General features: G+C 46.1%; 1 protein-coding gene across 11 annotated transcripts in view; it reads right to left on the bottom strand.

Annotated features, from left to right (window-relative positions):
- The window catches only part of robo2 (roundabout, axon guidance receptor, homolog 2 (Drosophila)), a 338057-nt gene that overhangs the window by 176752 nt on the left and 145970 nt on the right, over positions 1-15335 (bottom strand). For all 11 annotated transcript variants that reach the window (XM_058635007.1, XM_058635003.1, XM_058635008.1 and 8 more), the window contains exon 2: positions 3853-4179. In XM_058635007.1, coding sequence (XP_058490990.1) covers positions 3853-4179 — 327 coding nt within the window. The remainder of the gene's footprint in view (positions 1-3852; positions 4180-15335) is intronic.

The raw sequence follows: 15335 nt of genomic DNA, 5'->3' as shown, positions 1-15335 counted from the left end.
AGCGGCAGAGGCTGCAGCTAGCGTTTCTGACACGGGCTTCACGATGATTTATGAACCTGCTCATTGACCTAGTTTATTCTGAAATGGGGGAAAAAGAGGTGCGCATCCCTTCTTAGGTGCAGAGTGTCCCACATCCCATGATAGAGGCCCGCAGTCACTCTTCTGAGAGATGGGAGGAGGAATAAGGTTACAAAGCAGTCTGTTCTCTGATAGCCTCCAGGCGCTTCTATCTTCTCGAGAACAGGGCAGTGAAGAGCGGCGCGGGTCGTGTTTGAGGACAGAGATAGACGGAGACCAATTCACCTGTCAGTCTGAGGGAATCAGATTATTTTTAATAATCTGCATCCGTCTCTTTTATCAAAGTTGACACGTTTTTGTTGCTCAGTCACTAAAAATGACTACTTTTTCTTCTCAAAGTTGGACAAAGCTTACTTTTTGTTGACCTAAATCAGGAATTCAATATTTACTTCATTCAAAATATATAAAAGCACTGCAGGGTTCTCAGACAGAGCATGAAAGTAGGTCACTAAATATTTGGGCAGTTTTGGGCAGGGATGACAAATATTCACCAGGCTTCTTCTTCTTCTTCTCCACTTATGCAAAGTAAAGTAAATATGGAGAAAACACTCACAAAAAACAGTGAAACATTGCATATGAAGGTCACAGATCAAAGGCTGATGAAATTGCACCGGTTATATTTTATCAGACGGAAGAGGAGGAGGAGGAGGAGGAGGAGGAGGAGGGGGAAAAGGAAAAATCAGCCAAACATATCATCCAAAAACAACAACAATATATATGTGCCGTCAGCTGCCCAGATTTCTCCAGAAATAAGTCGACCTCTGTTCCCACACTGCATGTGCACCAATGACTCAGATAATATGAGGCAGTTAACGCTCCTCTCCGTCCGTTTGTGAATAATACGTGTTTGACATCGAACACCTGAAGGAGACACTGTTGGAGGGACTAAGTCCCCCTCAATCTGGCCCGCATCAATAATGCAGAGGCGCCTCTCACGGGCTTCATCCCCCTCGCCCTCTTCCTCTCCGCTCCACCTTCCCTCGGCGCCGCTGAGGGAGCGCTGAGTGCTGCCCAGCTTGATGTCCGGCAGGCAGCAGCGCCACTCTGCTCAGTGGCCACTGACTTCAATCTGTTTCAGAGCTGCAATTCAATTATCTCGCCGGGGTCCTGCTCAACCACTCGTGAACGGAAAGGAGGGGGGGGGCAAAGGTGTGTTCAATAGGAGGTTGAGGGGGAGGCGGAGGTAGAGGAAGAGGGGTGAGAGACGTATCATAAACACGAAGCCAGTTCAACATAGATTTAAATGTGGCTTCTTCGTGTGCGATTAGCGGTGGATTTACAATCACTCGACGGATGTCAAGACCTGATAAAGCTAATCAGTGTGGTAAGCCAATGCACAGGGATTTGGCGCCTCACCCCCATTCTTCTTCTTCTTCCAAACCCCCACCAACACCACCACCACCCCCCCCCTTTAAGACCTGACAGAAGGATAAAGCAGAGAAAGGCCACGGCTCAAACCAAACTAAGCACAAAATAACTCCCCCCCCCTCCTCATCGGTGAGTCTAACTTAGCCAGATATTGGCAAAAATAAAGAAAATAAATGAAGAGATAGACATTGGTTTATGTCACAAAATGTATACAGAGGGTAAATAAGTGTTATCCGTGTTATCCGTCTAAAATCACACACTGGGGCAGTGTTATGGCAGCTTTGCTCGGTTCTAGCGTAAACAGGCAAAGCCGAGATAATGACCGGTCTCCTTGACGACATTACAGTGGGATCGCAGCGTAATGGCTAGTTTCCCAGGTCGTGACGTGTCGGCTCAGGTCGATACGAGCAGAACTGTATGTACACTGGTGAACGCCGTGACGTGACTTAAAACATTTCAATCATATGGGTAATTAGTATATTAGTATATATGTATATACATACATATATCTTAATTGTTTTTCTTCATCTTTTTGTGTGTTTTAGGGCAAATGTACTTGTGTTATTTATAGTCTGTGAATGTGGGTGACAAATGTGAGTGTTCAGCCGCCATGTGGATGCCTGCAAGGTGACGAATGTGTTAGCACGGTGCTACAATTGACACATTTTAAGGTATTTGTACTACATTAGGTACTGGGGTTTTAATTTGCATGTATTATTTTGGGCTTTTACACAAAGTAGAAGAAGTAGAAGGGTGTAACTTTTTTGTCCAAAGAAGCTCCAGTGACAGTTCTGAGAACTTCCATTGGACGGACGCCAGATCGGATCATTTGGTGAAAGATTGGATGTGCCCACACGTGTTTTCTTTTTTCTCCAACAAACAGCAAAGATTTAAATGAGTTAATTTATAGCAACTTCAATCAGCTCTGTAGCTCCAAGGAATCAAAGAATTAAAACACAACCCCACAAGTGCATTAGTAAGTAAAGAAACTTGAGCTTCTTCCAAATGTGTTTTTTAGAGAGTTTTAAATGCTGCATGTGACCAGCCTCAGAAAGTTTAGCCTCTCTGTCTCTTCCTCATCATACAGTGCATGTGTTCTTATTTCGCTCTTGCCTATCCCCTCATCTCCTGCCCCCCCCCGACCTTTCACCCCCGCACCTTAAAGCCATTCATGGAAGTCGATGCCAGTATCCCTCTGCTGCACCACAACCACCGCCTTACATGAGAGTGTAGTGAGAAAAGAAAGGTGAAGAAACAGTATGAGAGGTTGAAAAATAAAATAATCTGGAGACTTCATCAATTTTTCATGAATTTTCATTTAGACTGGGAGAGCCGCTCTTACTGCGATCGATAGATCAAGCTGCTGTCACGCAGTTAGCACCTGGGGGCTGATGCTGGGAGACCCATGGGAAGGCAGGGGACCAACCCTCTCTTCCTCCTCCTCCTCCTCCTCCTCTTCCTCCCCCAACACACAGTCCATTTCCCAATCACAAACCAACCACGCATCCCGCTACATTTCTCCACCTCAGAAATACAATTACACAGCATGTTTAATGTGTGGAAGATGGTGTATTTCTTCTGCGTCTACTCCTCGCAGCATTGTCAAATGTTTAATTTACAGAAGAGAGGCCTTGTTAAACCTGTTTGCTCATCAGTAACTGATGATTAAAGCGCACAGCGATGTGAGATCTCTGTTTTCTCTCCACAACAAACCATAAAACCCAAGAAATGCTACAATGGAAGCCCTTGTTTGAAGCGCAGGACTTAAAACAACATAAGGACAAGGAGTCTTTCCATTCCAGCCTATGGGCAGTTTGAAGCCCCTGGGAGCTGCTCCATAGGAAGTCCAGCCTGAGCCCTGGGGGGGGGGGGGGCTCATCTTCAAAGGTAACCCGACCCGCAGCTCAGGTTCTGCCTGTCAGTGTTCTCCAACACAACCCTGGCAGCCTGTGTCAAATGTCCATCAGGACTTTGATCTTTCGCCTGTCCTTCTACCCCCACCCACCTGTGAGAGAGCCCCGTCTCTGCCCTGCCATCCTGCCCCACTCATGAGCTCTGACAGCAGCAAACTCAGTGAAACTCCCCTCAGGTAAGATAATGAGAGATTTATCTCATGACCCTGAGCTGAGAAAGCCATCTGCAGCGAACGCTAACTGTCCATTTGTGGAGCCACAGGAAATTACTGTTGCGTTATCAACGAGAGAACCCGGCGAGTGAGATTCAATCACCTCTAAATGCGGGGCTCTGTTGATGCGCTTGCCGCTATTACATGCAATATGATGGCCCACCATCATATTGAGAGGAAATGATGTTGTTTAAATATAGTAAATCCAGTCTTTTTCATTATCTGAGCAAAACAAAGAGACAGAAATTAAAAAAAAAAAGGGGAGCAGACTCCGGACTCACATGCTACTTCCAAGGACGCGTTGCGGCTCACAGCTTCTCCCAGGTAGTTCCGTGCCACGCAGACGTAGGCGCCCTCGTCCGGCTTGCTCCGCCGTCCGTGAACGATTCGCAGGAAGAAAAGCGAGCCGGTGGGCAGCAGCATGCGGTGAGAGCGCGAGTCATCTTTGTCCGTTTCCACCCGCTCTCCATCCTTGTACCACTCCACTGTCGGGGTGGGCCGCCCCTCTGCTTTACAGTTGAGGGTGGCGGGCTCCCCTTTGGATACAATCAGGTCAGAGGGGTGCTCCACAATCCGGGGTGAGGAGTCCTCCTGGCGCAGACGGGATCCTGGAGGAAGGAGAAAAGAAGATGTAATTAGGCTCAGTGGAACAGGATAAACGCTGAAATCAGGCGTTTTTCATAAACCGTGCCTTCTCAGGTTTTCATGAACACAAACAGCCAGCGAGGGAAAATTGTGGAAAAGTGGTGGTGAAATTCATAAACCCGAGTAACAACAACAGATTAAATAAAGTTTTTACAGCCCGGGAAGATGTCTGGATCCCACAGACGCAGCTACAGGGTGTGGCAGTTGCAGCAATGTCATGGAGTGTGTCATTAAAGGTCTAAATAAAAAGGTTGGTAAGGAGTCAGGATGTCAAATGCACACAGATTTCAAAGCGTCTTAAGGGGAAAACTCCGATAACAACGACTTTTTCATGTCAAAATCCTTTCTAATGTAAAAAAAATATGCAAGCGCTGCGAGGAAAAACAACCATCCGAACCAAGATCGCTGGAGAATTTGATTCTGCTGTCAATGCACATTTGATTCATAGGGAACTACTGCGCAGAAAATAGTCTTAATGGACCACAGAGCAACAACCCCACTAAAAAATAAGCCAATGCAGCAACAGAACAGACTGACGTGACGGAAGCGTGGCAGCAGAACTCAAGTAACCTTAACTTAATTTCACTGTGTGACTAAAACGAGCACAAGAAGAAGAACATCTGGACTTTTTCCCTCTCCATGTGTTGCCACTGCTACCTGCAACAGGAAATGGGACGGGAACCCTCTAACTAACAGTTACCTTGGCTTGTCTTGGGTTAGCAAAAAAAAAAAAACATATAGCAAACCCTTTAATTACCACTTGAGGCCAGCCAAAAAAGCAGCCATCTGCTCTTCTTAACCATATATGCAAGGCCTTGTGGGTAATTGGACCCGTGGGTGGATGGATGGCGAGCGGCGGCCTACAGTTGCTTTACATCACAACTATACACAAATCATATATTTGGCTTTCACTGTGGTGCAAATGAGTAAAACTGTTGAGTCCACATGTGACGTGAATATGAATGCCGGGGTCCAGACTGATGTCAAACGCTAATCCCCCCCGTGGCTGAAAAACTGTGGCTTGCAGTGGGGTGAGTGCCGGGTGTCTGGCGGCTAAGATAATGCTGCCCCGGCATCGGGAGCGCTCTGTGCGTCTGCGGCTGGGTCTTAACCGGTGCAGATTAGACGCTTTTTAGGCACACATTTACATGACAGAGGCCATGGGAACCACGCAACAATCAAAGAGTTTGACCCGGCATCAAAGACGTCAAACAGCGAAGGAGTGGAATAAGGGAAAGTTTTCTTTCTCCTCTTTCTCTCTTTTGAACCACCTTCAGAAACCATCAATAACTCTGGCTCCGTTATTAAGCAGTCGTGGTTGAATTAACTCCAGTGTCACGGTCTTTGTCTTAAAATTAGCCTTTGCAGGTGTGTGTGTGTGTGTGTGTGTGTGATTGAGCTGAGTTGATGACTGTGCCCTTCCCCGGGGCGCTGCAGCAGGGTAATAGGACGATGGAACAGTGCACCATGTAGGCCTTTGTGCTTATGTAAGGGCTCATTTCAACATGGTGGGGGGGGGGGGGGGGGGACAGCAGAGGTTCCAAATTTTGTTTGGCAGTGTCTGCACATGTACCACTACCCCCTTATAATACCAGCACCTTCCCTGGGGAGACCGGGACTTTGCTGCACCCCGGTGTTTTCTTTTTCGAGAGTCTACGGGCAAAAAGGACAGGAGCAATCGTAGAATCTGGCCGCTCAGCAGAAAATACACTTCAAACATACACACACATGGATTCACACTGTACAAATTTGCACTCGTCTGCCATTTGCCTTAACAGGGATCAGGCATCAGACAGTGGCATATTGACCCCTGAGCAGGAGGTAGTCTATTCTCTCTTCTTCCTAATTTGGGCTAATTCCCTCCATTTCCCTGTCATTGATTAGTCATCAGGCCGAGTCTTTTGGACTAAGTGGAGCCACAGACAGAGGTTTGCTGTCGGGGGGGTGGATGGGGTGGGTGCTGGTGTCCTGTTGCTACGGTGTATGATCTAATCTCTTTGGCATTACGTGGAAAACTGAAGATGTACTATTGGAAGCGGAACAAAACCCTACAGTATGCTGCTGCTGCTGCTGCTGCTGCTGTTTCCACCTCTCTCTCGTTTTTATCCTCACCAATAGTAGGTAACAATGACCTACCCAGCAGCCAGAGTCCCTGCCGGAGCAGGGGCACAGGGGCAAGTTTGTATTCTGGCAGTAAGTGACTTAATAAATGAAGCGGTAATTAACACAGTGACATTGATAAATGGAGGGCAAGATAAAGGACAGGCATGCAGGCCCCCACCCTATCCCACAAACTGAGTGTCAAGCGCATATTTATTCTTATCGTAGTGGAGCATCTGCTTTGCCCATAATCCACAGGCCCTGCAGTGGATTTCCACTCAGGCCAACGTGAGCGCGCGCACAGTGCAACGACCTATGGAGACTACATTTGATTTATATCAGTCTAATTTCCTTTAAATCCAATTTGTATTCCAATCTAGTGCCTCCTAATCACTTAAACCTTGAGTCTCCATCTGCTCGCCACTTTCCTGTTGCAATGAACACAGCAGATGCCTCTACAATTGTCCTTTCGCTGCCAGGAAAAGTAGCGCCGGGGTCAGCGTGTGCGTGTTTGCTGACTGGAGGAAGTCAGGTGTAGAGGTAGAGAAGGTTAAAAGCACCTCCATGTGCCATGGGAGAGGTTTTAAAAACAGGCCCATCAATCTCCATAGCACCGACACGGAATCTCCTCACAGTTGTTGTTGTGACGTCCAGGAAGTAAAAATAAAAGCATGTGCGCCGTCACAGAAGTCATTTCCCAGCGTCCTATTGGGTCCCTGTCCTCCCTCTCTTTTTACGGTAAATGGGTTTTCTGTTGCCCTTTTAATGCGATCATTGGTGCTGTGCAATCAAGTGCTCTCTGAGCTGAGGCGAGTGCACTTCACCGGGTCTCGGGGCACACGCTCCAATCAAAACGCCGTGTCTCCCACCCCCCACCCCCCCATCCCCCGTCTGCAACAACACCACCAGCATTACTTTTCCACCACTGCTGCTGCTGCTGCTGCTGTGAAGTCATCCCGTCCTGGAGGAAAAGCAGGAACCAGAGAACAAACAAATGTGTGCACACACACAGACAGAGGATGGAATCAGAGAGGGAGCACTGAGGCAGAAGATGATTCTTTTCTGCCTTTTCTTTCAGGCTACTTATGTCAGCTTCACTGACATCGTCGCCGTCCAAGAAATGTGCACTTCATGAGCATGATTTCCCCCTCAGGAGTGTTTTTTATTTCAATCACCGCATCACGTCTCACATTTATCAGTGAAAGTGTGATTAAAGTTTGTGTCAAACTCAGGATTAAAAGCTCATTCCCCCTTATTTTCCACTGACCACACACATAGAAGGGTCTTTTTTTTTTTATCTATTATCTTTGCAACATATTTATTCATGTGTGCAACAGAAGGTCAGGCCTTTCATGATCTTTTTGTAATTATTTTTATTAGCTCCCAGGAGAAATTCTGGCCCACCAACCAAATCAATACCCACACCAGTCTCAGCATGAGCATTAAAAAAAAAGAGAGGAAGGGCTCCCCAAAGAGATATTCGTTATTCGGGGGCCAACAGACATGTGCACTGATCACAGGTAACCAACGGCAACCTCAGACCAAGGCAAAAAAGAAGAAAAAAAGAAAAAAGAAGGAATTTCCAGCCACTGAAGCTCCATAAAACATCAAACATGAAACCCAAGGTCCGGGCCAAGACACAGTAACGCTGTAATGTGGGGAGTGAAATGGTGGAGGAGCAAGGTTAGCAAACATATAGAAGAAGAAATCCTCAAAGATATTTCAGAAGGAATGAATTATGTATGAGATCCATGTTGTCCATTCTGAAATATATTCTCCCCCTGCCTCTATGCCTCTCTCTCTCTGTGCATCTCTGCCTCCCAATATCTCTCTGTCTCCTTCACTTGCTCCCTGTCCTGTTATATCCTCCCCTCGCTGTGAGGGTGACACAGTCATATCCATCATGTCATCAGAAGGGAAATGTGAGAGAGCGGCAGGGGGAAACTGGGGGCAGCGCTGGGATGATGTTACTGGTCCGTCCACGCCTCGGCACTGGCCTGCACATGACACTTGCGAGTGGCAAACGCTCTGCGCCCGAGATTCATCTTCTTTATGGCGGGGCTGTCAGTGCGTACACCCCAATTCCACACACACACACAGAGCCCATCTTGGCGAGATGTCACCGAAGACAACCTGCTGTATCTGCTGGAGTCTATCGGCGGCAACTCGTCACGGCCCGGGAACACGCAGCGCAGGATCCCCCGCAGTGATATAAGGACGGTCCACTTTCGAGATAGACCTCGGATTGGAAAAGTCACTGTTTCAAAACCAGTGAATTCTCCATGCGGCGCGAGGGTAGCGCGGCCCCTCCCCCTCCGCGAGAGTACGAGCAGTCAGTCAGCTGTGTGATGAAGAGTGGCTGTGACAGGATGATTTCACATTTACGGGAGAGTCCCACTCACATTTTCTTTCTAAATTCAAGGGAATGTGACACAGAAATGAACCTTTGCACCGAGCGCTGGTGAAATAAATACTGCCGTTTTGCTGCTATAGAGCGGATAACACGGCTAATTAACGAGATTATATAAGATATTTCCTCCTTCACAGAGTCTGTTTGTGCTGAGGGAAAACACAAACCAACAGACTCTCTTGTACTCTTTTCCTTTCCTAAAATTGATGTCATTATGCTGCCTTTGTTTGGTCTGACTGAGGGAGTGTTTGGGTGTATACAGCTGCAGAGTAGGGGCGGGTGGAGACAAGCGTGTATTCCTTCAAACTGCTCAAAGACAGGGGTTTTTTTTGAGTACTAGGCTTCACTTTTGAAACTTTTCATGCACTTGTCTTTGTGTTTGCAGTCATACTCCAACCTCTTTGTAGCTGTCTGGCTTTGCCTCCGTCTGTCTTGATATTAAAGAAAATCACTTCCTGTGTGCAGCAAGAGAACATCACTGGGCAACACGAGATCCAAGAGATCTGACTCTGTGTGCACTCATGTGACATAATAGTAAACACGGTAATAGAATCAATATTTATTTGTAGTAGTAGTTGGATCAAAGATATGTTTCAAAGATGCATTTGTGTTTTATAAAAATGAAGAAGACTGCGACTATAATCCACCGCAGCACCGAGAAACTCTGCTGTGGGTGATGTGAAAGAATCTCATCTCACCTCGTGCCTTCAGAGAAGACACAAAGTTAAATGAAGGGCGTTCGCAGGTGCAGCGTCTTCCACTCCATCTCCTATTGCCAAGAGAGGAAGTTAGAGAGTAGCTCGCTCGCAGGCTCACATGATGGGCTCTGTTCCACCTCAGTGCTCTGAACACAGCATCCCTCCCTCCCCCCGCGCTGAGATCTATACTCTGAAAGCAAACACACGGGTAATTCTAGGAGCTGCTCACAACCTTCCACTGCATCCACCGCGCTCTCCTCCGACAAATAGAAAGATAGGATTCCACTCGGAGGGTATTTCGGGCAGCGGTGGCGATGGGGTCGTATTGACTCTGCGTCTGTGTGTTTGCCTCCTCGTCTCTCTCCCTCTCCGCGCTGGAGGAACGTATAAATAGCTCACTGTGGGAAACAAAAAGCCTGATTCACGTACAGTAGTTTGGCGAGATAACCGTCTTGAAACGGGAGACAAACGGGGGAGGAAAGGGAGGACGAGTTTATTACGGTAAAGAATAATGTGATGATATTTGCTTCTCGACAAATAAGCTGATTAGTGTGAGGAGTACAGCAGCAGCTCTGTGGGACTGTCAGGCCACTGGTGGGAGCACTAAATTTTGTAATGCAGATTAAATGATTTCCGATGCCAGGGCCACTCAGGCATGCACCGTCTTTATCCTCCTCCTTCTTCCCTTTCCTTGTGAGCAGCCTCTGCTTCTGCTCTGGTCTGTGTCTGCAGCCTTGATATTACAAGAAGTAAGTGCTTGTGTGTGGAAAATTAACAATTCCTATCCCAGACCAGGTGATAAAAATCAGAGACGTGAGCGGAATGATGAATAATCTGCGTCCACTCCTGACGAGGAGACCTTGAGCTGACTTAATGCCCACTTACTCCAGTCGAGCTGTGGTCATCAGCAGAAACCGACGGTGGCCCGGCAGAGTTTTAGGGTCATTTTAATCTCGGTAAATGTGCTATAAAGTCAGAGCAGCAAAGTGTTTATGCTGATGTTCTCAAGAGTCCTGTGTATGTGTGTGTGTGTGTGTGTGAATGTAGACACAGCTGCGCTCAAACATCACAACGCCACTTCTCTCTATACGTTCAAGCGTGGGCTACTTTAAACAGTTCCTACGGAGGGTAATGCAACGGAATGAATGCCATCAATTGATTCTCCCTGAAGCATTGTAATCTCTTTACCTGCATTGCTGAGCTGCCGCTGCAGATTGAACAGGGAGACATAAATAAAAGTTTTATTGCTTTAGAAATGAAGGCGGGAGGAGAGGGGAGGAGGAGGAGGAGGAGGAGGAGGAGGAGGCCTTCAGGTGTCTGTGCTGCACTGAACACATCGCGGTGTCCCTGCATGTCAACGAGGGCAGTAACCCTCGCCTAACATCCTGTGGTCCTCAGAGCCACGGGTCAACGCGAGAAGTAAAGGCCCCTGCATTGTGCGACCCTGGTGTACCCGCGCGTCGCAGTCCTGTAGTATCCCACTTCACCATCAGGTGGCGGTACAAGCCTAGACAGAGGGAATAGGAACGCATCCCTCCTAAAGAAGAAGAGAACAATGCTACAGCTCCCTCAGGTTCACAGCTGAAAGGCCTGTCGGGTCGCCAGGTCGAGGCTCGGATGACCCTTGGTCGACTACTTCTTCTGTTGCCGTGATGGTTTTTCTGCTTGGTGAGTGGAGCTTAATACTCCGCCTACTGGTGGGGGGGCAGAGATTCAGTTTGCAGATTCACTCCTTGCACGCGGTTCCAAAACCTGGGCTACACGTGCAGCCGGTGGGTCCGCACGGGAGCATACCGGAAACCTTAAGAGATGTGACCAAGCAGCATCTGGGTAATTGAGTCAAAGATGGTAAATAATCTGTATTTATATCACACAAACAAAACGAGCTATCATGGTCACACACGGTGCTCCACCGTTGACAGGGTGTAACTGCGAGTGCAGCTTTCAGAAAAGTCCTCACCATCCAGAGATTTTAGCTGCAGCGTTCAAACGCTTCAAGGATGCATTTAAGGCTCTTTTTCCCCCCTCCTCTCTTTGCCGCAATAGTTGTGACAGTTGGCCTGCGCCAATTTTCACACTGAGACTTCAACCACAAAGTCAGTCTCAGCAGGAGACTTTACACACAGTGAGTCAGCTCGGCCTCCTGGTGTCATGGCGGCTGACTTTACTGAGCCGCGTGGTGCCAAGTTTCCAAGGACGGATTCTAACAACGCTGACACACACACACACGTTTTTATTACCACTCAAAAGTTTTTAAGTGTGTATTATTGTTATTATACTACAAAACCAAACTGGAGAAAGCACTCGGAGAGTGAAAACATCTGCCAGTGCAGCTCGGTTTCCTACAGGAAAGTGGATTTATTATTATTTTAAAAAGAAATTGCGGATTTGGTGTTTGTATCACGACCAATATCTAATAAGTATTTTCTTCTACAGTTTGACCACAGTCTGTCGTTTGGTGTTTTGGTGTTTCTTTTTGCATCTTCTAAACTTCTAAAGATGTTAACGACGCAATAACGTAAAAACAAAAGCATATATATTCCTGCTCCGATAAAGGAATAAACAGAGTCGTAAAAACATAACTCTACTTTAAATTTACATTTTCGTGGAAAATGTGTGCTTTGTGTGCTTCGTGGAAGCATTTACATGTTTTACATCGCGTTAGATTTTAGTTTTTTTTTTCTTGTTACGATATTAGATCCAGTGAGTTTGACCAGACCCATCGTTATATAGTGAAAAACGGCAAAACACACATTATACAACGTTTTTTTGCTCAAAAACTTCACGGGATCAATAACATAGATGTTCCTCTGTCCTCTGTGAAGGTATCAGCCTCTTCACGGGTCATAGTTTCCAAACTTAATCAGTGGTTTGCTGATAGTTTATAGGCGGGACTGTATGTGATTCTGTGGGTATAGATTCCACACAGTTATTTATAGGGAGTAAAAGGTACCAGGTCCTGTCATGGCTGAGTGATCCACAGAGCGGAGTCAGAGATGGAGATGGTGGAACAAGACACATATTCAGTGGCCACGCTCTGTGACTGTGTGTGTGTGTGTGTGTGTGTGTGTGCCGGAGCGCCCCGGCTGTCCATCTTCACACATCTCACACGGAGAGACAGCTCATGCATTTTTATCACCGGGTCTGACCTCATCTCTCAAGACACTGGTGAGACACTCAGGTCAGACACAACTGTCACACAAACTCTCCACAATGAAGAAAAAGAAGCTACGTGAGTGAAAACACAAAGAGGGGAAGCGGCGGCCGAGTGGCTGAGGAAATATCCGGAATAAACAGGCGCAGGTCGACTCATGCTGGTTTTGAAATGAGCTGCTGAAATTAAATAAACATACACTCAACTAAAGCACTGCAGTGCACTTTTGTACTTGTTATTATTTTTTCATTAAAATCAATAAACTAAACATGAAAACACATGGAACGGATCAAACTCAACTTATTAAACTAAACTTTTGAGGTAGGGCTGAACAATACTGCAAATCGCAGGAGGTGCAATGTTTGTTAAAGCCAAATGTGTGTCAAAAATACAATTTTATTGATTTATTGATATCATTATTGTCTTGATCTATACACGTCTTACTCCACAGACTGAAGAAAACAGCTTTGTTTCTCAAGGATCTGCACAAATATCACACAGTTATCATTTTAAATGTGTTGTTTGTATGAAAATGTGACAATTCCTGTATATAATTCCAATTTTTTTTGTCAAAATTCCAAAAAAATAGTTTTTTTATGCGTAAATGTGTGAAACTGCACATTTGTGTACATATATGTAAATAAATATGTGCATTTACTGCATCCACTTGTACATAACTGTGTGTCTGTGCATGCGAGTAAATCAAACCTCTATCTAAATGTTGCAGCGAGACGACGACAACCAGAGGGCAAAGTGAGGGCAACGGCATACAGAGCAATTAGACGCTTTCCCCAAACACAAGGTTTCCACTGCAGCGTGAAACAGAAAAACACTGATAAGAGGAAAAAAAACAGCAGCAGGTTTCAGGCAGCACTGGCTCGCGCTGCGCTGCGCTCCAGCCTCCTCACTTCCTGTCAGCATTTTTGCCTTTCGCTCTCGAGATAATCAAGTTCGGCGGAGATAACGAAGCTCATCACATCCACGGTGTAACTGAGAACGCTGTGCTATAGAGAGGCCGTTTGGCTTGGCTGCGTATTTTATTATTATTATTATTATTGATTGATTGATTGATAAAGCTGCAATGTGTAACTTTTGGTGATTTTTTTTTGTTAATATGTAACTTTATTCTTCCAGACCTGACTCAGGGAGCATTTGTGTGTATACAGCAGCAGAGCAGAGTGTTTTTCCCCATCAAAGCAGTGAAATTCTCTTCTGAAACTTTCCGTGGAGACGTCTTTGTGTGTCTGTGTGTGTGTTTGCAGCCGCCTCACTTTACTAGCGCAAGATTGCTGTTGCCTCCATTTGCCTTGACATGAAAAAAAATCACTTCCTGTGTGCAGCATAAGACCTAAACACTGCTATACTGAGAAATCCACAGATTTTGTTTGTTCTGTTCTGTTAATATAGTCTGCCATATATGTAGTATGTAACTTATAGATAGATAGATAGATAGATAGATAGATATTCGTACTACAGTTTTAAATTAAATCAAAGTTTTTCCTGCCTGCATCACACTCTCAGCCGCGTGTTTTGGAAACACAGGCTGTAAAAGAGTAAAAAGCGAGGATTATATCTGTGTCCTGGGGCCCATGTGGGTAAACGCAGGTGTGTATTCTATAAGTACAGGTGTGTGAGACAGGTTAAGCCCCCCCCTCACCACCAGCTTTACCTCAAAGTCAGCAGAGCTCAATTCATCATATCACCACAACCCCACCCTCCCGTCCTCCACACACACAGACACACACTCACTCCCACTGTGCTGCCATCGCAGGTGTACAACCGCCGCTCAGTGTTTGAATTCCACCCCCATCCACGCTGCCAACGATCGACAGTTGAGCAAAGATAATACGAGATTGGACGCGAGACACAGGAAGGAAGATGAGAAATGTTTAAAATAATAAATCAGAAATGTAAACACACACAAACAGCCCCACCTGCTGCTGCGTGTGTATTTGCATTAAACCTAAATTTATTCCTGTCCTACTATAATATCTCATCCTTTTTGTCTTTGCTACTCCAGGCAACAAAATATCAAGGCATTAGGCTTTCTTTCTTCCCTGCTCTGTAAATGTCAGAGGCATGCTTGGCTGATGCTTAATAAAGCGGAGGGAAACCAGGGAAAAGTGGGTTTTCACCTCCTGTGCATTTGTGCTAATCTTAACTTCAAAATCAACCATGTGCACTGTCTTGTTTTTTTCAGTTTTTTTTTTTTCATCCTCCCACTTCTCCTCACCAGTGGAAAAGTAAAGGCATTAACTGGCACGACCTCACATTCACCACTGAAAAACAATCATCGCAGAGCAGCATTTCTAAGTTATGCAGAGGTCACGGTCATTGCTCTTCCACCCTGACTGTGTGGAGTGATGTCTGCTGAAACACGAGCCACGGAGAAGCAAGACCTGGCTGTTAAAATATCAGAGGAGCTGACAGGTCCATGTCACTGGTCAAGTAACGCTTATCACACACACACACACACACACACACACACACACGCGCGCGCGCACACCTGCACATGCTCGCCTCACCCTGTTTCTTTGTTACTTGTTCATTCACATCTGCTTATGATCACCATGTTGGAGTTTGAGTGCTACAAGCAAAATATTATATTATTCACTGGATCCAGACTAACATTTCAGGTCTGTTCACACTAAAACACCCGGCACGTCACATGACCATACATGTACGATGGGTGTGTGGACATGCAGTCAGTGGAAGCTGAAACATCGACTAAAGTGCATGTGAATCACTTCCAATATT

This window comes from Solea solea, chromosome 7, assembly GCF_958295425.1.
Source record: "Solea solea chromosome 7, fSolSol10.1, whole genome shotgun sequence".
In the NCBI taxonomy this organism is placed as follows: Eukaryota; Metazoa; Chordata; class Actinopteri; order Pleuronectiformes; family Soleidae; genus Solea; species Solea solea.
This window is presented reverse-complemented; position numbering and strand designations above follow the sequence as displayed.